A 24,060-nucleotide genomic window follows, 5' to 3' on the forward strand; every position below is an offset into this window, starting at 1 on the left:
TTACATTAATTATCCTAACTACCCCCTCATCTCTTAAACATCTTGAAACTTTAGATGCCACTTTCTACCTCTTTCCATAATCTAACCCTTTATCCCATGATGCCTTTATGAAGTGGATCATTTTATGAAGTGGATGATAATCCAGTCATTATCATAACCTCATTTTTCATTACCTTGCTATCTTCATCCCATCGGAACACTTAAACTCTGCTTTCCTCATGTCCCTTGTGCTGTGCCAGCCACCTCTATGGTCTTCAAACACTCATGGGTAGGCTGGTGACCTACAAGAAGAGGCACTGCCATTAGCTGCTTATTTTGGCTGACAGGAAGAACCAGGTAGTGTTCACTTTGGCCTGGAGGAGAGGTGCTGAGAGAAGGAGTCTGCTGGACTAGGGGGAACTGGCACCCTGCTTCACCCTGTGTTAATAGACCGTGAGAGAGGCTAGAATCATAAGGTTTCGTGTCCTGTCTGTCTCATTCTGTACTGCAAGTTATTCTCCGACTGACTAAAACCTACATTCTGAGATGTCATTTTGTCAACTTTGCTGGAAGAAAATAAGATTGTCCATTGCCTTCTCAGTATAATCTCGGAACCCAGAAAAAAGTTGGGCGTGCCAGCAAGTCAATTTGTGTTAAGTCTGTCATGAGCGACTACATTCAGTATGAAAACAGCATGCTCTTTTTGTGCCATACTCTTTCGCTACCTGTGCACATTGCTTTGAAAGATTGGTAACTGTCTTGTGTGGACTAGCCCTCTCCGCTTACAGATTGAAAAACAAGTCAATGGGTGTGAACTGTGGAGATCCCTGCAGGCAAGTCTAGACCCACTCAGTACTCACACACTCAGGTGAGACAGGGTAGCATTAAATTGTGTGATGTCATTGCGGCCGTGCTGCTGTGCTAGGCAACGGGGTAGAGCCTGGGAGGATACCTGAGGTTGCTGTAATGTAGGGATTTTAGTGTGTCTGTCTGTCTGCGGGTCGGTAAGTCATCAGCCTCGGACATTAAACATGTCTGTCTGATTTAGTCAGGAGTTTGGTCATACTGTTCCTCTCCAATCCTGTCTTTGTTTAGTTTGAGGAGTCTCATTCAGTCAAAGACAAGCAGTAAATGCATGATATACAAAACCCCTTCAGAAAAAAGAAAGAAAAAAAGCCTGTATCAGCTCACTCAAACTTGGACACTGTTTCTATTCATACACAGAGAGAAGCCATTCTCATTATGCCCTCAAGGAGGCGATAAAGCGCAAAGTAAAGGTACACACTTTAAAGAACTGCCCCTATAAATTACACAAAGTACATGGGACAATGTTAAAATTCCAATAGCTCTAAATTTCAATGACTTGACCTCAAACCAACTATACATTTTAGAAATTCCTTTAAAAAATATTGAAAGCATTTAACGACAACTAAAAGGTGTGCAACATGAAAATATTGTCTCATTTACATTGTGTAATTTATTGACGGTCCCTAACTTGCCCTGGAGATAGGTTATCCAAAGTCAAACCAACTTTCCCACAGTTGCACACCAGACAGCTGAAGCTAATTGGCTAAGTCATTTGGCTTACTCTTCACACCTGCAAACACACACGCTTAGTAATGTAGTCTGATTACTTGTTCTGGAGGCAGCTCTGCTGAGTGGTCACTAGCTGGCACAGCCACAGTCAACTTTAATGCCTAAACCTAACCTTAAATTAATGCAAATTTACATTTTTACAATGTTGCCAATTTTGACTTTGCAGCTGGCCCATCTAGCAGAAATATCTCAGTTCAAGGACAAGACTCATCCAAATAAACGTCAACCTGCTCAAGAGGCATTAGAAGACAAAAATGAATATTACCAATTGAAGACATCTATAGCAGGATAAATCAATGTTAGTTTACATAGCTGGCCATGAATGTTGCATTTTACTTCACAGGTTGGTTATGGAAGCATATACTACATATAATATAATTAGGATATCTTTACATAAAATCAAAACGGAGTCTGTCAGATGTCTAGTCATTCCAATTCATTTAATAACCCTTGGTCTTCAAGAATAGGACTTTGAAATATAGTATTGTGGAGTAGCTTCAATGTTATTTCTCCTATCACGGCCATTAAACTCTGTAACTGTTTTAAAGTCACCATTGGCCTCATGGTGAAATCCCTGAGCGGTTTCCTTCCTCTCCGGCAACTGAGTTAGGAAGGACACCTGTGTCTTTGTAGTGACTGGGTGTATTGATACACTATCCAAAGTGTAATTAATAACTTCAGGGATGTTTCTGCTACATTCCAAGAGGTCAAGTTAAGGTGTTAGGCTCAGATAAAAATGCTGGTAAGAGTTTGACCAAAGGCTAATTTACTACATGCGTAATTAAGCGTGTCCAATAGTTGGGCTTTCATGTACTGGCTTTGGGATTGGCTAGTCACTGTGTAGGCCTACAGTGTGTAACTTTTGAATAATCCCATTTGTCGAGAATCGAAACAGTTGGCCTCGAGTCACATGCTTTACAATGGGTACTTCAAACAGAATGCTGTAGACAGATGGGGATCATGTGATTTACAATAGCTAGATCACATCTATAAAAGTGATCTTTGAACCTTTTAGGAGGCCTTTGTGTAATATGCTCCATTTGGTTGCCATGGAAAACAACACAACATTGTCCAAGCACATTACCAAGATAGCCAAAGATTCACCTGGTCAGAATGAAACAGCATTTGACAGCTAGACAGAATCATTTCAACGCCTTGTCACTGTGAACTGATCGGACCTCGGGTTCGATAGATTATTATTCAAAAATTCTCTCCAAAATAATATCTGTATCCCATAAGTATTTTATTGAGTGAATAAAAATGTGATATAACAAACCCCTCTACCAATGACTGTTGTGAAATGCAATGGTGCACACATTTTTTAAAAGAGAAGAGCAGTACAGTAGAGCACAGATGGAAATGTAATTTAGGGAAGAAGACTTAAGAAGAAGACTCAAGGAAACCCTCCACATCCTCCCACATGTCCGTTCATGTCTGTCTTATTCCGTGAGAGGACTCACTTATCTAACCGTCTCAGATTACCCCCATTCCCGTCAGTCGGTCACTCTGTAGACTACGTGCTGACATGGGCTCACCATGATATAACCAGTAGAAACTCTATACACGCACCAAGTCAACCAGGGCTTGTGTTTCACCCAGGTTTATAGTAGATGGTCTTATGATGGTCTAGCCTAGAGTTATCTGCTGGCATCTGTGGAAATTGAGTGTTGGGAGGGAGGGGGAAGAACGTTGTGTAAGGACAGGTAGGTAAACAGGAAGACTGATTGGGAGATTATTGGAGCATTTGAATAGCCTGGATGGTTCAAGGAACCATACCCTCTTCTTTGAGAGGATGTGACACACGAGCACTCCATTTACATTTTACATTTGAGTCATTTATCAGACTCCCATTTTACATTAGAGTTTTTTAGCAGACGTTCCCCAAGCCGACTAGGTGAAAAATATGTTGATGTGCCCATGAGCAAGGCACTTATTCCTAATTGCTTCTAAGTCGCTCTGGATAAGAGCGTCTGCTAAATGACTCAAATGTAGTTATACATGCATTAAGCCTATGTAGTTAAACATGTGCGTTTATATAACCAAACTGGTAGCTTACGTTAGTGTCCTGTTTATTAATTCTTTGGTAATGGTAGCAGGAAGTAGGTTATGTGAAAAACTGTTTTTCGTCATTTATTTTTCCTTGTTTAAATGCTGTCTTTTCCCCCACTAAGCACAGTGTTCACATGCATGTCTTTCCCCTAGACTACAGTTGTAATAGTTCTGCTTAGCCAGGCTAACAAAACTAACAGTTCATTCATTTAAGGTCATCAAATCTCTGAGTGAAATACACAATGAGGACAATCAGCAATTTGCGCAATAGTCATTTGAATGAGAATGGGGAGTTAGTCACATGCATTTTACTTGTTTGATAATCTACATTCACGTGCCTATTTATTGAAACGACTAGCCACACACACATCTCAGGTTAGTTAAGATGAAATACTGCCTCACTACAATAGAAGTACAAATTTAAATTGTTATACTTTGATAGGCAACTCCACTATGAAAATGCTACATTTTGTTAGATTTATATTTCATTGGTCTTGGATCCCAAGTGGCGCAACGGTCTAAGACACTGCATCTCAGTGCTAGAGGCGTCACTACAGACAACCTGGTTAGAATCCAGACTGTATCACAACCGGCCGTGATTGGGAGTCCCGTAGGACGGCGTACAATTGACCCAGCGTCGTTTGAGTTTGGCCGGTGTAGGCTGTCATTTGTAAATAAGAATTTGTTCTTAACTGACTTGCCTAATTAAATAAATATGAGATGCTGTAGTGTAGATTTGGTGTACATTGGCGATTCAACAAATTACTATACAGAAGTGTCATTTAAATATTGCAATGCTGAACCATATTCTGTTGAACCGCATGCTGTTTATCCATCTATCCCTACCTGACATATTTATTTATTATTTAACCTTTATTTGAATCAAGTGTGTTTCTCGAAAACGGTTTGTTTATCCTGCATGAAAGGGGATTTTTGTGTGTACTTGGTGGTGTTTGTGTTTAAAATAGGCTACTGTTGTGTGGTTGAGTATGCAGGCCCAGGTGGGCACGGATATCTGCTGTTTACGGCCTATCGGTTGGGAGCTCAGGTGTGACTAGGCGTGGCTGGGAGCCAGTTGAACTGCTGCAGGAGAGGTAGTTGTGTGTTTCAATGTGTTATACTGAGACAGTAAAGTATGTTTAGGTGTGGAGCCTTGAGGAGAGAAGGGAGGACACAGCATTTTTATGATCCCAGTGTGATTGTCAGGCATTACTGCTCTGGTGACAGACAGAAGAAGCAGCTACAACTCTCCTCCACCTCAGTGCTTCACTGTGCTTTGCACTCCCTGTCTCTGTGGACTTTGGTTGGGTTTCTTCCTCTTTTCTCTAGCTATGTTTTTCGGATCTCATAGACTTTTGGATTTAGGATCTTCCTAATTTAAATTAGTCATTTTTACTTTTGTATGACTGGTTTTGCATCTATTCTTAAGTGAGGATTGAGAATGGTGCGGTTTAATCGCCTCTCGTCCTGGCGTAGCTGGGACCTGCTGCATGTGGAGTGTATTCCTGAATCAGCCCCCCTCCAGAGCCCAACAACAACACAATGTCAGGTGAGACAGACAGAACCACTGGGTCTCTGTACCTCTCTGGCTGCCGTATTTAAGTTGATATTAGATAAGGAAATGCCATTGTAATGTATGCCATCTTGAATGTAATGCTTAGGCAATGATTGCAGGATTCTCAATCTGTAACCTTAGCCATGGTGGAGATTGTATCTGATTTATTTATCTCTTGGTCCCGTGCATGGTGGAAAACACCAGCCAGGTAGTGTGTGTGTAGTGGAAACAGTGGAGACGCCAGTCATGCTGGTGGGCCTCTTGTGATGGCACGTTTGGGATCCAGTGCCAGGTAGGCGGCAGGTAGCCTAGCAGTTAGCCTAGCAGTTAAGAGCGTTGGGCCAGTAACCGAAAGGTCTCTGGCTCGAATCCCAGAGCCGACTAGGTGAAAACTCTGTCTGTGCCCTTGAACAAGGCACTTAACCCTAATTGCACCTGTAAGTTGCTCTGGATAAGAGCGTCTGCTAAATTACTAAAATGTAAATGGGTCCCATGCTGACCATTAGCCAGTGATATCTGGGTTAGCAGGGGATAAAGACTATCCTATTGTTTTAATGGACGATCTTCTTCCCTCTATCTCAGTGGTTCTTTGTTTCACCATGGCGCTAACTGGCTGTAGAATTAGGAGCAGGTTTTTGGAGCAATGCCACTGGCCCTGTGATATGTTGACCATGATGGGGGTTTGCACTGCATTCCCAGCCAATGGAACGTGACATGGTCGTGTGTGTGTGTGTGTGTGTGTGTGTGTGTGTGTGTGTGTGTGTGTGTGTGTGTGTGGTGTGTGTGTGTGTGTGTGTGTGATTGCCTTTCTTCCTGTCTTTGAGTGTGTGTGTCACAGTGGGTGTCCATGTGGCCAGGAAGGTTAACGTCACACTTTTACTGCATTTCCGCTTAGCTACTTTCAATACTTTCCCCCATTCAGGCGCCTCTGGTTTTTTTTTTCAAACCAAGGTTAAAACCACAAAGGGCTGTGATAAGATGAGGAAGGAGCCAACTGGACACGAGACTTTATGTCATGTGACTGCCAAATACTCAGGGCCACCAATTTCCCTAGTTCCTAGACCTGTCAATGGTGTTGTATGTCAGGGTCCTCTCTGTTATTAATGGAAGGTGACAGATAGGTCTGCACAGAGGCCAGGTGAAACTCAATAAAGTTTAGAGAGGGCTGGTCAGATATATACAGGGCTACACAGAGAAGTAGGTAAAATGGTTTTAACTAAACATCATAGGTTAGAGTGGGCTGGTTAGTTAGGTGTTGAATGCTGCTCTTTTGAACAGACTTCTGTAATATCTGCTGTTTTTGTAAGTAGAGTATCATTACAAATAGGTCATTAAAATAACCCATTGAGAAATATGAGATCAATGCTAAAGTAAGTACATTAACCCCAGTTGATTAGATATGACCTGAATTTGATGGAGTGTAGTTGTGCTGCCACGTCTTGTGGAAAGGGGTGTTTGCTTAGTCATATCTGTGAGGAATATCTAAGCATACTAAGGAAATGTGTTAAAATAGGTCAGTACTGGTCATTTCTTACCTTGTTACAGTCAACCAGGAAAGCTTTGTGTAAAGTTTTGTGTCCACGGGCAAACAAAAACAGAATTGATTGAGAAAATATAGGCCTAATGGGTTGGGTAACTTGGGTTCAAACTACAATAGAGCAATACTTTGTGGTTTTGTCACTGCGGTAAAGGCCTAACTGACGTTCTCACCAGTTCAGTAATACTTGCTTTTGTTAGCTCACTCATTGCCTATTTTTCCAAAATCAATTTATCTATACGTGACAGTTAGCTTTGCTCCCAAGAGGCACAACTGTCCTTGTAAGTATGTTTCTATATGCCTGGTATAGGCGTCACATTAGTGACAGCATGAATACATGTCTGTTCTGTGTTAGAGTATCAGTTTCATTTACAATCAGGGAGCGGAATTGGAGGCATGCCAGATTTTAAATGACGTAAAGCTGTCAGTCAGTTTGCAGAGAGATTCAGTGGTTTAAAAGAAAAGGGAAAAGCAGTGAAGGGAGAGGGGGTGTGGGTGTGTGTCTGTGGGGGATTCAGAACAGTCAGAACAAGGAAAGTGGACGTCAGAGGCAGCGACTAAACAAAGGGTGAGTTACTATGAACAGTTGGCATGTCCTGTGCAGCACCAGGATGCCTGTTCTTTTCTGTTGGAGCCCTGCAAGCTGTTGCTCTGGCCACACCCCTTTCTATGCAGATCACACACAGACACTCACTCACTTTTCCTGTAGCCCCACCTCCTCTTCCTTTCCTCCTCAACACAATGGAGCAGACAGGATCCTCCTGGTTGCTATGACTCCAGGACAGTGACTGTGTGAAATTTTAGGCAGGCAGCAGACTCAATCAGCACAGCAGGCTTCACCTCTGAGTTAGGACAGCGAGACAGGCAGGACTACCACGGAGTACACAGAGACACAGAGTTCAAAGACGAGACCTGGGGTGGTGCTCATGGTGTATTCATGGAGATAAGAAGGATACAAGAACTTCTCTATCAGACATACAAACCTGGACTCTTTCAACTTGAGCAAGACCTCTTATCTCAGGTCATAACTGGACTTCAGAAGCACTTTTTTTTTTTTAGGAACAACCTTGCATTGTTCCAGCTGTCGCTCTTCGGGGCTTTCCTCTCTTAGTCTGAGGGCTCTGGCACGAGTGTATCGTGAATGTATGCGTAAGAGAAAGAGTGGTTGAACTTGAGAGAACACAGCAGCTGGGTCCAGTATGTGCTGCAAAATCTAACTAACAGAAGGATTAGGATGGTTTTTCAGATCTTTGACATGCCGCTGGCTTTAATGGTGAGTACTCTACTGCTTCCATTGTGTGTGAGGCTTTGGGGAGCCTTTCCCCTACTATATCTGGGTGATCAATCTGCAGTGTAAGAGAGAGTTATACATCCCAGTTTAGACAGTAAATCTTGAAGTCGGTAGAGGCTTTAGGCTACTTGTATTTGGGTTGGTTGGGATAGTGCCATGACTTTGATTTGTTCTGCAAGGTTAGGTTTTAGTTAGGTTTTAGTTTTGGTTAAATGTTCGTTGTCATACTACTCTAAAACCAATGTCACTAAATCAAAGAGTCACATTTTTTGCCCCTACCATGCTCTGTGTATCTGTTGCCAGAGCATTCCTGAGCCAAGGTAATCGAAATTCAGCCCCTCTAGTCCAGCCCAATGAGCTGCTGTCACTGGCAGATAGTCCAGTGTGTGTCTCTCGCTGTCCCTCTCTCTCTCTCTCTCTCTCTCTCTCTCTCTCTCTCTCTCTCTCTCTCTCTCTCTCTCTCTCTCTCGGTCCACTTCCTGCACCTGTGTCCTTGTCCTCTTGGCCGAGATCCCCCAGAAATCCCCCTGGTCAGAGCTGGATGAGGGGCCTCACTGTTTGCCCCACTGAAGCGATTATATCTAAATATAGTGAATGGGAAATTTAGCTTCAGATATTTGGTCCTTTCCCCTTCAATTTCCGTCCCACTTGAATACTAAAACAGAGGAGGAAAACTATCTACAATATGGAGTTGAAGTAATATTTCTTTGGACAGAAGGAAAAGATTGTACTCTAGTACAACGATTGGTCTAAATGTTTGCTTCTGCATGAACGCTTTTAAAGAATCCCGAAAGGTAATACATTTGGAACAGTATTGTTTATAGATTGGCATGTTTGTGTCTGCGGAGAGAGGGAGTGGTTTGCTATTGCTCCTCTCTGTCTGACAGGTTGTTTAGAGACCACTGCTCAATGCTTACTGACCTCTTGTGTGTATATTCTCACTGTGGGTCTTATCCTGTAGGCCCGCGAGGGAACTCAGCCGGGGTCTCGACTTACTAATGAGAGTTAGAATAGTAGTTGGGATGTGCATCAGCAGTCACTTAATTAGCCCATGGCAGCTAAATGATTTTAGATTGGTAAGTTAGTCTAGCGGCCAGCAATTTAAACTTGTAGTAAGCATGGTCGAATTACCCATCATGCTTTCTACATGCTTACTGATGATCAATGGGGTGGGGCCCATTGATCATCAGTTGTAAAACTGGTAATTTTTCTCTCCGCCCCATGGCAAAATGTGGAGAATTGCCGGAAATTAACTCTAAAACATTTTTTTTCTCTTTGCTGTCACATGGGTGGCTGCTGAAATGGTTTGCACGCAAGGTGGGGGGTGGCCCAAAAGGCTGCACATTTTGGGTTTTGCCCTAGCACTACACAGCTGATTCATATTTGAAGAAAAAACTTGCACCCCTTGGGGTCCCGAGGACAGAGTTTGGGAAACGCTGCTCTTCTGTGTCATGACCTAAACAGGGGTCAATGGCCCAGCGACTCCCTAGTCCCCACTAGCACATTATTCTGCACTGACACACTGTCTCTCTCTGATGGCAAAAACAACTGCTTCCTCAGATACTGAGGCCTGAGAAGGCCCATGTTTGTTTGGTTTGCACGGCGGCCGGTGCTCGTAAAGTGGATTGAGATTGCTTGTCTTTAAGACTCACAGGCCGGCAGCAGGGCTTGCTTGATGACAAGCAAGTGACTCTAGCCGACCTGTCTGTCCGTCCTGCCATGTTCCCTCTGTGATTTAAGGAGTGTTCCGTCTCAGGAAGTGGCATTCCTTTCCTCTCATCCTGTATGTGTCTGAACGGCAGTTAGGATGGCTTTAACAGCTCTCCTGATGACGATGTCATCCCTCACTTCAAAAATCCCCTTTGATTGCCTGTTTATTCTCCTCTGTGTATTTCTCATCTTCTGTCGTGTCTCTTTCCTTATCTCTGCCTGATGACTCACTATTATCTCCAAGTGATGTCCTCACCTAAACGCTTTCCATCTTATTTACCTTTTATTACCTCTGTCTGTTTCTCTCTTCCTCTCTCCTTTTGGTGGTGACTCCATATGAACACTGGTCTCTCCTCTCTCTCATGGTTCTTGCAGGGTCAGGCGCGTCGCAGGAAAAACATGACAGAGTTCCTTGGGGACACCAGCATCCCGTCTCCGGACTCCTTGGCCGGGCTGAGCGGCTCTCTGCCAGGCGTAGGCCCTGGACCGGACAGCTGGAAGAACCGTGCAGCCAGCCGCTTCTCTGGCTTCTTCAGCTCCAACGCTGTAGCAGGGGCTTTCGGAAAGGTGAGGGGAAAGGCCTGGTCTGGGCCATCGGGGGGAAACCCAGCCGCTAGTAGAGGGAGGGGCTTGCTGGTGGGGGGGTTAGTGTGTGCACAATCGTGTGTGTGGTGCAGGGGTCGAAGGCCATTTCCACTTAGCTCCCAGTGAGATCACTTCCCTTCTCTCCAAAGCCTCCGAGTTGGCTCACACCGCAACTTTCCACTAAACAAATATGCTTAGTAGCTGTGGTGGAAGTGGCCTGGAAGAACGAGGGTTTAACAACGGTGTTCCATGTTATACAAAATTCTATTCAGGTCCCTACCATGATGATGATGATGATGATGATGATGATAATAATAACACAATAAGACACAAGGATCTCAAATGGCAATAATCATTAGCCTTTATCGCCTAACAAAGCACACATTCACACACACGCTGTCGCACACAGACACCCCCCCCCCCCCCCCCCCACACACACACACACGTACATTGTCTCCACTCCCCTGAGGTCATATCCTGCACAGTAGCAGATGTCAGAGGGAGACGGCGTCTGTCACTCACCTGTCAGCTACCAGATCATCTCTATTCATCTTGTCAGGGCAGTGTAGGGTAGGGGTGGATCAGAGACCTGGCCCCTCTCCTCCACAAAGCAGGGGTGAATCAGGGCATCCTGTACCGCCTTCAGGGGACATGTCCCTTAAGCACAGTTGGCACACCCCCTCCTTCCCACTCCACTAGCCTCCTTCCCCCTCCACCCACCTCCTCTATTGTCCAACTGATCTCAATGCACAGAGCTCATTTTCATAAGTACATGAGGCTGGTCTGTGTCCTGGCAGGACAATACGCTGGATAGCTGTTAACAGATTTAAGAATTCAGTGGACTCGAGGGAGGGTTATGCTAATGCAGGATTTCAAGCCTGTTTACATTTTGCTTTAGGAGTGTAATAAGCTCTATTTTAATATTGTAATGGACAGGAAAATGCACGGTTTCTGCCTCCCCTTCCTATAGTAATAGTGATTTCATCTAAATGTGCTCTACATGTGAATGACCTTCTAGTGAAGCAGGTAGAATAATATTGCCCATGGTCTGTTTGTTGAATGAAAAAAGGAAACCGCACACTGTTCTTGATAGTATCACTGATATTTAATAAGCTTACGTATCGGCCTAACGGCCTTCGTCAGAGCTTTTGTGAATTTTCAGAAAACAGCACCTCTATCTAGACCTAGCCCCACCCACATCCGTTCCACGTATGGAAAGGGGTTGGAGGCAAAGGAAAAATAAATAAGTGCTACCAAACATAACAATATGCATTTCACAAATATTACAAAAGTGTATAGACAAGACGTACCGAACACGTCCATAAAATCACAACGAGGACATAGCAAGTTTACATTAATCATTGGGTACATCATACGAAAAAACAAAGTAATCTTAAATAGGAACATATTTTAAATTCACAACATAACATACATAGGCATTTCATCATTAAGTCCTTTAGGAAATAATGTCTGGAGGGTGAAAATCCAAAAACATTCTCTTTTGCTCAGAGTATTATTAATATCACCTCCCCTGTCTGATATCTTGACTTTCTCTATACCACAAAATCTAAAGGTAGAAATGTCATGCTTTTGGTCATTAAAATGTACTGCGACTGGATAATCCCTGTCGTTTCGCCTGATTGAACTTTTATGTTCACTAATTCTCTGTTTGAGAGAGCGGGAGGTTTTACCGACATAGCAGAGCCCACATGGACATTTAATAATGTAAATAACATGGGTGGTGGTGCACGTGATGATATCGTTAATTTGAAACCGTTTTCCTGTGTGTGGGTCGCAGAAATATTCACACTTCATCATATTGTTGCACTGTGCGCATCCTCTACCTTTATAGCTACCATTTGGTAGCGGGCGTAAAAGAGCCTGGCTGATTTTCTTTCGTGGCTGGCAGTTGGCATGAACCAATTTATCGCGCAAATTGCGACCTCTCCTATACACAATGAGTGGTGGATTCTTGAATTCAGCCGGCAAAGCTGGGTCCGATGATAAAATATGCCAATGTTTCTTAACCACAGGGTCTGTTTGTTAACATGTGTTTGTGTCCATTCTAACAGGAAGTGGACCGCATGGAGCAGCTCCAGAATAAGCTGCAGTCGTACACTCTTTTTGGCCTTCCCAAGGTTCCTCCTCAGCTGTCCTTCCACCAGGACTCCTGGGAAGAGGAAGAAGAGGAGACAAGCTTTGCCCTGGAGGACAGCTGGACGCAGCTACTGGACAACCCTGAGGTACGGTAACAAGAACACGCACACACATGAATACAGGCACTCACCAAAACACACTCCACTGACACAATCACACATGCTTGTACCAGTCAAAAGTTTGGACACACCTACTCATTCAAGGGGTTTTCTTTATTTGATTTTTGATGTCTTCGCTCTTATTTTACAATGTAGAAAATAGTCAAATATTATCTACATTGTAAAATAAGAGTGAAGACATCAAAAATCTGATTTGGGGATTATTAGTCACACCAACTTAATCAGTGTTTAAGCGCTTTCTAGAATGGTATCATTTTTTACATACTCTTGTGTGTGGGCAAACTTGTAACAGTAAAGCTGTTATGTCATGAGCTGGATGATATAGAAAAAATACATATCGTGCTAAATTGACTGAATTATTGCCCTAACGATGAATTGAATGATAAGTTTATAACATTGATGTGCACTACAGTTATTTTTTTTATCTACCTTTTAAATTACTACTACTACTTTGATTGTTGTAGCCATCAATTGTCCCAATAACAATAACCCATATTAACAAACCTCTTTCATTTCAAATTTCACACTACTTTTTATTGTTTTTCAATAATAATAAATTGTGACCGTATACATACAGACATACCAATAGACCGCCACAACACAGGACAACAGTGCTGAGTGATTCGTCAGAATGGAGCTTTTTTCCTGGTTGTTCAACAACTAATTGACAGATGTCGTTTCAATTACTTGAATTCCATTTAGTTCGGGGTTTTTTGTGGGCCCAACGCCCCGTTTCTTTCGAGAAATCAAATAATTCACGAGAGAAGTCAAGAACTTTGTGTGAAGCTGGGCTGAACGGAGTTGTAGTTTTCATTAAGCAAAGTGAATGTGTTGTGTTCACATCAGGGTTGGCGTCACTTCCATTTCAATTCCAATCAATTCGGGAAGTACGTACAGAAATTCCAATGCTTTTCAATTAGGAAAATGTGGAATGGGGTTTATTTTCTGAATTAAATGGAATTTAAATTGAATTGACCCCATCCCTGGTTCACAAACATATGAAGCCATTATCTTGTGTGTGTGTGTGTTTCTAGACTTTGACCAGACGCCAGTTCCATCAGCAGGAGGCTATCTGGGAGCTTCTGCACACTGAGGCCACCTACATCAAGAAACTACGAGTCATCACTGATGTAAGTACACTTTAGACAAGAATGTCCATATTCCCACACTGTAACCCTATATCAGGTCCTAAGTAATCACTTGAGTTAATCTCAATTAGATGTCCTATTTGTTAGGCATATGAGTGCTTTATCTAGATGTCCCATACTGACAACTTTCCTCCTCTCTTCCTGTAGTTGTTCCTGTGTGGGCTGTTGAACCTGCAGGAGAGTGGTCTCCTCACAGAGGTGGAGCCAATGCGTCTCTTCAGTAACATCCAGGACATTGTGCGTCTACACACTGCCCTTTGGAGCCAGGTGATGCTGCCCGCCCTGGAGATTGCTCGGCTGGCCAGGAACCTTCTCAACCCTGTTGACCTCCACCATGGCTTCAGGACCTTTGCCTCCCGTTTCAAGCCCTACATCCGTTACTGCATGGAGGAAGAGGCCAGCCTGGAGTACATGAGATCACTACACAGGGACAACGAGCTCTTCAGGATCTACGTCACGGTGAGTTGCAGTCTGTCAGTCTTTCCTATCTCTCTGTTTATAGTGACAGTGTAAAGTTAAACAACTGCCTACCAAAGACTATTTGCTCCTCTCAACATGTATCTCACTAACACAGCCAACTAATTTCTAACACCAGTAGTACATTCTACCTGCCACTTCAGTACTGTTCAGTAAGTTCCTAGCCACAATTACTTTAAGCTTCAACTCTTGATCTAACACCTGGTGTGTCTCTCGCTCTCTCTCTCTCTCTCATTTCACACACACACACACACACACACACACACACACACACACACACACACACACACAGTGGGCTGAGACTCATAAGCAGTGTAACCGTCTTAAGCTGGCTGACATGCTGGCCAAGCCCCACCAGAGACTCACCAAGTACCCCCTACTGCTGAAGGCTGTCCTCAAGAAGACTGACGACTCATCATCCCGCGACGCCGTCAGCAGCATGGTGGCATGTGTGGAGGGCTTCATCAACAGTGTGGACTCTCAGATGCGTCAGCGGGAGGAGCGGCAGAAGCTAGCCACCATCTCTGGACGCATTGACTCCTACGAAGCAGTGGAGGGGAGCAGCGAGGAGGTGGAGAAGGTGAGCACACACCGTACTCAGGGCTGGTTTCCTGAGTATAATGCTGCAAGTCTACTGCTAGACTAAAAGCACGTTCAATTGAGAATCTCTATTGAATGTGAATTTTACTCCAGGTTAAAGTTATGCTGCATTTTGCTACAAGAGGCTTGTATTTTTGCTTGCTGTATAACCCTTCTCTCTCTCCTCAGATCCTGCGTGAGTTTAACTGCTTTGACCTGATGGCTCCTATGAGAGGCACATCACCAGAGGAGACCAGACAGCTCCATCTAGAGGGGGCACTGCGCATGAAGGAGGGCAAAGACAACAGGGTAAGAGACTGGCTGGGCTGCTTATAATTGCTTTTAACACATTAGAACTGCTTTTAACTCATCTTAACTGGTTATAACTGCTTTTAGCACATCCTAACTGGTTATAACTGCTTTTAACTCATCCCTACCCCTGGTTATAACTGCTTTTAACTCATAACTGTTGCGGGCTGAGAACTACCCAACACTGTATTATAAGTTGTGGTAGAATATTTCAATGACCAGGGTGATTGGGGAGCAAATGATTTGATTTAGCCTAGTTATTGTATGATTGGTGAATGAATGAGGATGATTGACCTGAAATTGAGCTGGAAGTATTTCCCCATTCGTCCCTCCTCAGATGGACGTGTACTGCTTCCTCTTCACGGACCTGCTGCTCATCACCAAGCCAGTGAAGAGGGTTGAGAAGGTCAAGGTGATCAGACAGCCCCTCCTCATCCACAATGTTGTCTGCAAGGAACTCAAGGACCCTGGTGAGTGCCGGCAATGAACTACATTTGAACCAGACCTGTATTCAAAGTATTTGTTTTCTTTCAAATTCTTCAGCTGTGCTTGATTAAGCATGTCTGGGGCAATGGAACCAATGGAAAAGTCCTAAAAGTTCAGATCCCTACCAATTTAATTTTTGGGGGGCTGTTCAAGTACGCTCATGATTGTTTTTAGAGAACTCCACAATGCCTGCACTGGAAAAACATATGTGCGCATTTATCTATAGGCCTATGCCAACAGTGTGCAACAATGCCTAATTTATCATAACCGTTACAGATAACAAATCCTAATTGCTAAGTTGCCCCATATACTGTATATTCTTTCAATAAAAATAAGCAAGTGCCATTTAAGAAATGTATTGAAACCATAATATCAACTGGTTATATTATGGAACAAAATCTTGAAAAAGCCAGTAACCTCAGCAGTGGCGCTTGTAGAAGCCTATGAATGCAATGGCATAGCCTTGTTATGGTAATTTAGCAGATAAGACACTCTTATTTCCCCAGCCTATTTTATAGTAAAAAGATGATGTAATATAACAGAATTAAATGAAAAAAGTTTTCAGTCTGAAGTGATGATCATCTCGAGTCTCGAGTTATTTTCAGAGTGATCATTTGAAACGGGCTCTAATTGGCGAGTTGAAAGGAAAACATTTCAGGGTTACAAACCAAAATCTGTTGTCTTTTAGATATAAAGATTAACAATTCCACATTGAACATAGTGATGAATTACGGCCATGACATCTGTAGGTGAGTAGGCAAATGCTTAATGATTCTGCTGAAAGTATGTTCTTTGTCATTATCAAACTGTTTTTGCATATTTTCAGTGTGGAACCTGTCTATGTTTTAGGGGGCTATCGCCTAGGCTAACCAAATCTAAATTGCTGTAGCAATTTGCAAATTAGCCTTAGCGGAAAACAGACTGGACGCAATTATTCCAGAACGGCAGCTCGTTGTTGGACACATATTTTCCTACTTAAATCAACCAGTCCATTTAGAATTTGTGATAAAACTGTCGTCATTTGGAAAGGAATGTACAGTGCCAATTTTAGCATGTAAATCTAGGTGGGGCAAACTCAATTATTATTATTTTTTTTAGGCATGCCAGCAAAGCCACAACAAGACACATGTTTTGCACTATAACCATGACAAACGGTGCCTCTCACTTTAGATTTTGCAGTGACGTAGTGGCCCCATGAGTGACAGAACACTGAGCCAATCACGGCGCAACTAGAGAACATTACTAACCTCTACCATCTGTATTTTCCCCTGGCTGCCCCACCACCACAGAAAGCACTGAGCTAGGCTGAACACCTGCATTTTGGAGCTGCCTTACTCAAGAAAGCAATAAAGAAACCATGCTTGTATGCGGCTTTATTAACTAGATTTTTTTTTTCATTACATTGTTTGAAAATAGTTATGTGACACGTATTAATGCCAAACTAACATGCAAAACAGGCCACAAATTGTAGCTTGTGTATCCCATTAGTTAGATATGTTTTTATAGGCGTTTATTTCTGTAGACCTAACGGAAGCACTCAGCACATGTGTGAAGGGAGCGGTCGAAAGGCAATTGAGTGAATGAGACAAGGAGGGGAAAGGGTATTTGTGGGAAGGACTGTGTGATGCTTGTACATTTGCGGGACACAAAAAAATAATTATAAACCCATGTACAAATGGAACACTACAGTCAAAACAAATTAACGTTGTCTTCAAGACAGCATTTCACTTGCTTGTTCGGGCAGCCACATCACTTTCCACCAAGTAGTTTTCTCTTGTTAAAAATTGAGCTTTGACGTCCGTTCAAGTACTGGATCACTCATGTCCATCCCTACCTTCTGGCACTCATGGCTCGCTCAAGCAAACGCTCAAACTATCTGAAAGATTTGAACACCTGCAATTCAACCCAAACTAGCTCTATTTACTCAATAAATGTAATGTTGATTCTCTGCTCTCTCTTCCTGTAGGGTCCTTAATTATCATCTACCTCAATGAGTTCAAGAATGCCGTGGCAGCCTACACATTCCAGGCCAACAGCGCCACCCAGGGGCGAAGCTGGGTAGATGCCATCTGCAACGTCCAGAACCAGCTCGAGAGACTGCGGACTGAGGAGGTTCTCAGGCAGCAGACCACCTTACAGCACCGGCTACATGGAGAGGAAGAAGAGGAGGAGGTAGACGAGAGTAGCAACTCCACCGCCAGCTCAAGGCACAAAGACGAGCAGGGACCAAGGTACAAACCCAAACCACTACTTAGCTACAGAAGAGTGAAGCACTACTAGAAGGACACTGTGTAGATGGTCATCAGTTCTGTGCAGAGATTATTTAATGTCAACGTTATACATTTTTGTTAGTGTTATAATTATTCTCATCGTTCTAACCTTTTAGTTCTCTTTCTCTTCCAGTCATTCGGACGGCTCCACAGAGACGCTGTCAGTCATGGACATAGGAGAAGACTTAGGAGGGCACCCAGACCCCTCCTCCCCACACACAGATCCAGGCGGACCCTTAGAGAAAAGCCCAGACTCATGCATAGTTACCCCACCTACTGGGCCTGAGCCCCTGCACTGCCGCCCTGCTAGCCCCCTGGACCCAGACCGGGACCCTGAGCAAGAGCAGGAGGGGGGTCTGGAGGGTGGGGAGGGTCAGCTGGAACCTCAGTGTCGCTCTCTGTCCATGGACAGTGCCTACGGTACCCTCTCCCCAGAGTCCCTCCTGAGAGAGCTGGACCTGCAGACACGGCCAGGCCAGAGCGATGGAGAGGAGACAGAAGAGGAGGGAGAGGTGGAGAGCCACGAGGTGGGTGTGAAGTTGGACAAGAAGGTGGAAATGGAACTGGTAGAGGAAGGAGGAGAGAAGGAGGATTCAACCTCTGTTTGTTCCCAGCTGTCAGTGGTTCAGTCGCTGAAGCCTCGGCGACGCCCCCCAGTGACGGCCCGCCTCCACTGCTTCCAGAACCTAAACGTCAAGTCCCGCTCAGAGGACAACCTCCTACAGCTTTTCCACGACAACGTCTCTGTCTCCCGGATACACACCCGCAGCCCTACAGCCCAGGACCAATCAGAACGCAGGAGAAAACAGGCGGAATGCCTGACCCATAGTAAGAGCCTATCAGAACTTGGCGGAGCCCGTGACCTCACAGGGCTGTTTCAGATTGACCTAGACTCAGAACAGACTGATGATGACTTCCTCACCCTGGGCATGCCCTCTAGTAAGCTATGTGACACCCTGAGGAGGGCAGAGGCCCGCAAGAGGGCTCTGGGTGCAGCTGAGGCCTGCGAAGGCAGAAGGAGCCTGGCCAACAGTTGCGGCTCGGCGGTGCCGCCATCTAGAGGACAGAAAGGGAAGTGCAGTAAGTCGTTGACAGCCGGTGGCCCAGAGGAACAGTCATTGGCCAAAAGCAGAAAGTCCCCGGCCCAGCAGCACAAGAAGCTGACCCTAGCCCAGCTCTATAGGATACGCACCACCCTAGTGCTCAACTCTACGCTCTCCGCGTCGTAAGTCACAGCTCACTTTATACTGGATATAATCTCTATATACCTGGATGTGCTCTTTTCTATTTAACCTTTTTATTAATAGGGAGTCATGCTGAGACCAAAGTCTCTTTCACAGATGAGCCCAGTAATGCAAAATAATATACAGATCAATAAAATATGAAACTCAAGAGATCCAAAACACAACGATTGACAACAAACACATTTGTCATTAAAAAGGTCCTCAATCAGCCATCTGAAATGACTTAGTGGCACCAAATCATCACATTTTAAAGCTTATTTACCTGACTCTGTAGAGACCGAAGGAATTTTCAGAGTTAGTAACTCGTACGGCTAAAGGTTAGTTATGTTAGTTAGAGAGGGAGTTTCTGTAAAATAGCTTTATAAACAATGAGAGCAACGCATCTATCTACAATACTTCAAAGAGAGCCAACCTACTTTCTGATACAGAATGCAGTGGTGTACTGAACCTCCTGCCCATTGTAAAGTGTAGTGCTCTGTGATAAACTCCAGTCTTTGGGCTTCCATGTGTCATTCTAAATGTAGGCCTATAGTATTTGATTATATGAAGTCTCTGCCAAGTTAACACAATTCAAGCTATGATTATTTGCGCTAAAATCACTACCAAATTACAAGCACCAGAGGAACTCTTTGAGCCAAAGTTAGAATAAAAAGTTGTGTTTTAGGATACTGTCTGTATTGTTAGGATACTGTCTGTATTGTTAGGAGCTAGTAACATAAGCATTTCGCTGCACCCGCTATAACACTTGCTAAACTATTTACGCGGCTAATAAACTTGATTTTGATCTGTTTTACTGTGTTCAATATCGAAGGCTTGTGGTAATCAACCTCTGTGGTGTGTTTTTGTGTTTCTAGGGAGGTGTAACCACTGGCAGACAACAACCAACTAGTGACACCTGAGCATGAAGAGGAACCACACTTGGTGGTGTCTGCATGGAGGGGACTGAATTCCTTGAAACAAATGCACTCTCTGATGCCTTTTCCCTTTACATTGCCTGTTGGACAGTGTCTGCTGCACGGTTTTGCGATCTGACAATAAGAATATTATTTGCTGTTGCATTTGGTTTCAGTTTATTGCGAGGGGAAAGGCAGAGAGACGTTTAAATTCTTGCACTTTGAAACGGACGGACGTAGCGTTGAGGGGAGCCGAGGCTGGGACCTTTGGGTGGACTGGACAGTTACTGGTGTGGGGTAACACTCTACCGGCCTACCCAATAAAAGGAGACTGTAAGAGGGGTCGTCCAGGCATAGATCTACCTGCTTCACTCTGCTATGGACCGGACTGGATCAGAGAATATGTAGGAAAGGCTTGGGTGGCCCAAAAACTCTTAACTCTTAAGTTATGGGGAAAAAAGGGCACAGTTCCTGAAATATACCTGCTCTCTAGAATGTGGTTGAATATAACGGCTCTCTAGAATGTGGTTGAAAATAACGGCTCTCTAGAATGTGGTTGAAAATAACGGCTCTCTAGAATGTGGTTGAAAATACCAGCTCTCTAGAATGTGGTTGAAAATAACGGCTCTCTAGAATGTGGTTGAAAATACCAGCTCTCTAGAATGTGGTTGAAAATAACGGCTCTCTAGAATGTGGTTGAAAATAACGGCTCTCTAGAATGTGGTTGAAAATACCAGCTCTCTAGAATGTGGTTGAAAATAACGGCTCTCTAGAATGTGGTTGAAAATAACGGCTCTCTAGAATGTGGTTGAAAATAACGGCTCTCTAGAATGTGGTTGAAAATACCGGCTCTCTAGAATGTGGTTGAATATAACGGCTCTCTAGAATGTGGTTGAATATAACAGCTCTCTAGAATGTGGTTGAAAATAACGGCTCTCTAGAATGTGGTTGAAAATAACGGCTCTCTAGAATGTGGTTGAAAATAACGGCTCTCTAGAATGTGGTTGAAAATAACGGCTCTCTAGAATGTGGTTGAAAATACCAGCTCTCTAGAATGTGGTTGAAAATAACGGCTCTCTAGAATGTGGTTGAAAATAACGGCTCTCTAGAATGTGGTTGAAAATAACGGCTCTCTAGAATGTGGTTGAAAATAACGGCTCTCTAGAATGTGGTTGAAAATAACGGCTCTCTAGAATGTGGTTGAAAATAACGGCTCTCTAGAATGTGGTTGAAAATAACGGCTCTCTAGAATGTGGTTGAAAATAACGGCTCTCTAGAATGTGGTTGAAAATAACGGCTCTCTAGAATGTGGTTGAAAATAACGGCTCTCTAGAATGTGGTTGAAAATAACGGCTCTCTAGAATGTGGTTGAATATAACGGCTCTCTAGAATGTGGTTGAAAATAACGGCTCTCTAGAATGTGGTTGAAAATAACGGCTCTCTAGAATGTGGTTGAAAATAACGGCTCTCTAGAATGTGGTTGAAAATAACGGCTCTCTAGAATGTGGTTGAAAATAACGGCTCTCTAGAATGTGGTTGAATATAACGGCTCTCTAGAATGTGGTTGAAAATAACGGCTCTCTAGAATGTGGTTGAAAATAACGGCTCTCTAGAATGTGGTTGATGAATTGTAGCATTTAGGATGTCATGGTATTTGTACTACTCCTGGTTTGCTTTGACAAAACAATACATGTTGCACAATGGTGTCTGTGTTAAATAGAAGAATCACAAAGGGAATTACTTTACATTCACAGTGCACACTTTGAACTTGCGGGGGGGGGGGGTGTGTGTGTGTGTGTGTGTGTGTGTGTGTGTGTGTGTGTGTGTGTGTGTGTGTGTGTGTGTGTGTGTGTTTGAATGATACATTGTCCTAAACTCCTGACTGAACCAAAAAGATTTCCATCATGATTTCATCCTCTGTGACTAATGCTAACATACCCAAAGATGTAAAGACCTGACTAGCCAGTAGATTTCAAACTAAAGGTTAACTTACAAGTGTTCAAACACACAGAACATAATGTATTACTGTATGTTATCAACTGCTGTGTGTTTTCAAATGTACACAGACAACTATTCATTTTTCAAAGTGGCTGCGTTTAAGACATGGAGTATTCTCTGGGCTTTGTATTTTCTACTGGGCTGCTGCAGCCATTTTTTCAATTAATAGTGGTTGTATGATTTAGCTATGATGATGATGATGATGATGATGATGATCTGGTTTTCCATTCTCAGATGAACCCTTGGTTATTGGGTGGAATGGAGTTGTTTTGAGGAAACATTACTGCACCAATGTAGAACGATGTGAGCATGCACTCACAACCTGCAGCCTACATTAGAACAAACACAAGTGCAGCAGGTAGAATGTGGTGATTGTAAAAGAGCAGTCTATACTAAAAAGTATTCCATGTCATGATGAGCTTGGAGCACTTTTTTGAGACATTGCATATTTTGTGTTTATTTAATGTACAGTAACTTAGAAATTGAAAACAATGGTTTGGGGTTGCATATTATTCGTGAATGAGTTGTTTTCTTTGAATGGTTTTCTGTCCACACTAATAGGAGAAGTGATTTGGTGGGAGCATTGACCACCATAGTAGACTGACATGGTCTAACTGACATTCAGCTTGTTCTTATTGATGATTTAATGAGTTGTCGAAAAACCCTCCTTGTCAAATGTTTCCCAAACTAAATAGTTTAACATTTGTTTACTTCTAGTTTTTGTTTATTTGTAATATTTAATTTATTAACCTTGCTATGTTTATATATATAATATATTATATATATATATATAAAATTGTTTGTTTGATTTTATGACTTGTACATTTTGTCTGTGTAGTCTTAATATTTCGTTTTTTGTTTTTTATATTTCAGGAATGATGAGTCTGCTATGAACCAAAACCATTTGTTTTCCCTTTCAGGAATGTCTCTAAAGTGTCTTACCAAATAAAAAATGATCATCAACTTTTATTGGTCAAGTACACATATTTTGCAGATGTTGTTGCAGGTGCAGGTAAATGTTTATCTTTCTGGCTCCAACAGTGCAGTAATACAAAACAATACACACATCCCAAAAATACAGGAATTAAGAAATATCAGAATGCGCAACGTCAGAGTCCAGAATAAATATATACACCGTGCATTCTGAAAGTATTCAGACCCCTTGACTTTATCCACATTTTGTTACGTTACAGCCTTATTCTAAAATATATATTTTTTATTCCCTCATCAATCTACACACAGTACCCCATGATGACAAGTAAAAACAGGTTTATAGAAATTATTGCTAATTTATTAAAAATAAAAAAAGTATTCAGACCCTTTACTCAGTACTTTGTTGAAGCACCTTTGACAGCGATTACAGCCACAAGTCTTCATGGTTATTACGCTACAAGCTTGGCACAACTGTATTTGGGGAGTTTCTCGAGTTCTTCTCTGCAGAACCTCTCAAGCTCTGTCAGGTTGGATGGGAAGTGTTGCTGCACAGCTATTTTCAGGTCTCTCCAGAAATGGCTCTGGCTGGGCAACTCAAGGACATTGAGACTTGACCCGAAGCCACTCCTGCGATGTCTTGGCTGAGTGCTTAGGGTCGGTGTCCTGTTGAAAGGTGAACCTTCACCTAGTCTAAGGTCCCGAGCTCTCTGGAGCAGGTTTTCATCAAGGATCTCTCTCAACTTTGCTGTGTTCATCTTTCCCTCGATCCTGACTAGTCTCCCATGTCCCTGCCGCTGAAAAACATCCCCACAGCATGATGCTTCCACCACCCTGCTTCACCGTAGGGATGGGGCCAGATTTCCTCCAGACGTGACGCTTGGCATTCAGGTCAGAGTTCAATCTTGGTTTTATCAGACCATAGAATCTTGTTTCTTATGGTCGAAGAGTCCTTTAGGTGCCTTTTGGCACCTAAAGGACAACCATCTTTGCAGCACTCCACCAATCAGGCTTTTATGATAGTGGCCAGATGGAAGCCACTCCTCAGTAAAAGGCACATGACAGCCCGCTTGGAGTTTGCCAAAAGGCACCTAAAGACTCTCAGACCATGAGAAACAAGATTCTCTGGTTTGATTAAAACAAGATTG

The 24,060-nt window shown here is 43.2% G+C and overlaps 1 protein-coding gene across 4 annotated transcripts in view; it reads left to right on the forward strand.

Annotated features, from left to right (window-relative positions):
* LOC106572641 (pleckstrin homology domain-containing family G member 5) overlaps positions 1–22,738 on the forward strand; it is a 124,610-nt gene extending 101,872 nt beyond the window's left edge. For all 4 annotated transcript variants that reach the window (XM_082962179.1, XM_082962178.1, XM_082962180.1 and 1 more), the window contains 10 exons: positions 10,093–10,284; positions 12,375–12,545; positions 13,613–13,708; positions 13,874–14,185; positions 14,496–14,783; positions 14,972–15,091; positions 15,429–15,561; positions 17,544–17,808; positions 17,981–19,072; positions 19,946–22,738. In XM_082962179.1, the coding sequence (XP_082818305.1) occupies positions 10,093–10,284; positions 12,375–12,545; positions 13,613–13,708; positions 13,874–14,185; positions 14,496–14,783; positions 14,972–15,091; positions 15,429–15,561; positions 17,544–17,808; positions 17,981–19,072; positions 19,946–19,955 (2,679 nt within the window). In that variant the 3' untranslated portion in view covers positions 19,956–22,738. The remainder of the gene's footprint in view (positions 1–10,092; positions 10,285–12,374; positions 12,546–13,612; positions 13,709–13,873; positions 14,186–14,495; positions 14,784–14,971; positions 15,092–15,428; positions 15,562–17,543; positions 17,809–17,980; positions 19,073–19,945) is intronic.
* Positions 22,739–24,060: the final 1,322 nt, after the last annotated feature.

Source organism: Salmo salar, chromosome 15 (genome assembly GCF_965601325.2).
Source record: "Salmo salar chromosome 15, fSalSal1, whole genome shotgun sequence".
Taxonomy (NCBI): Eukaryota; Metazoa; Chordata; class Actinopteri; order Salmoniformes; family Salmonidae; genus Salmo; species Salmo salar.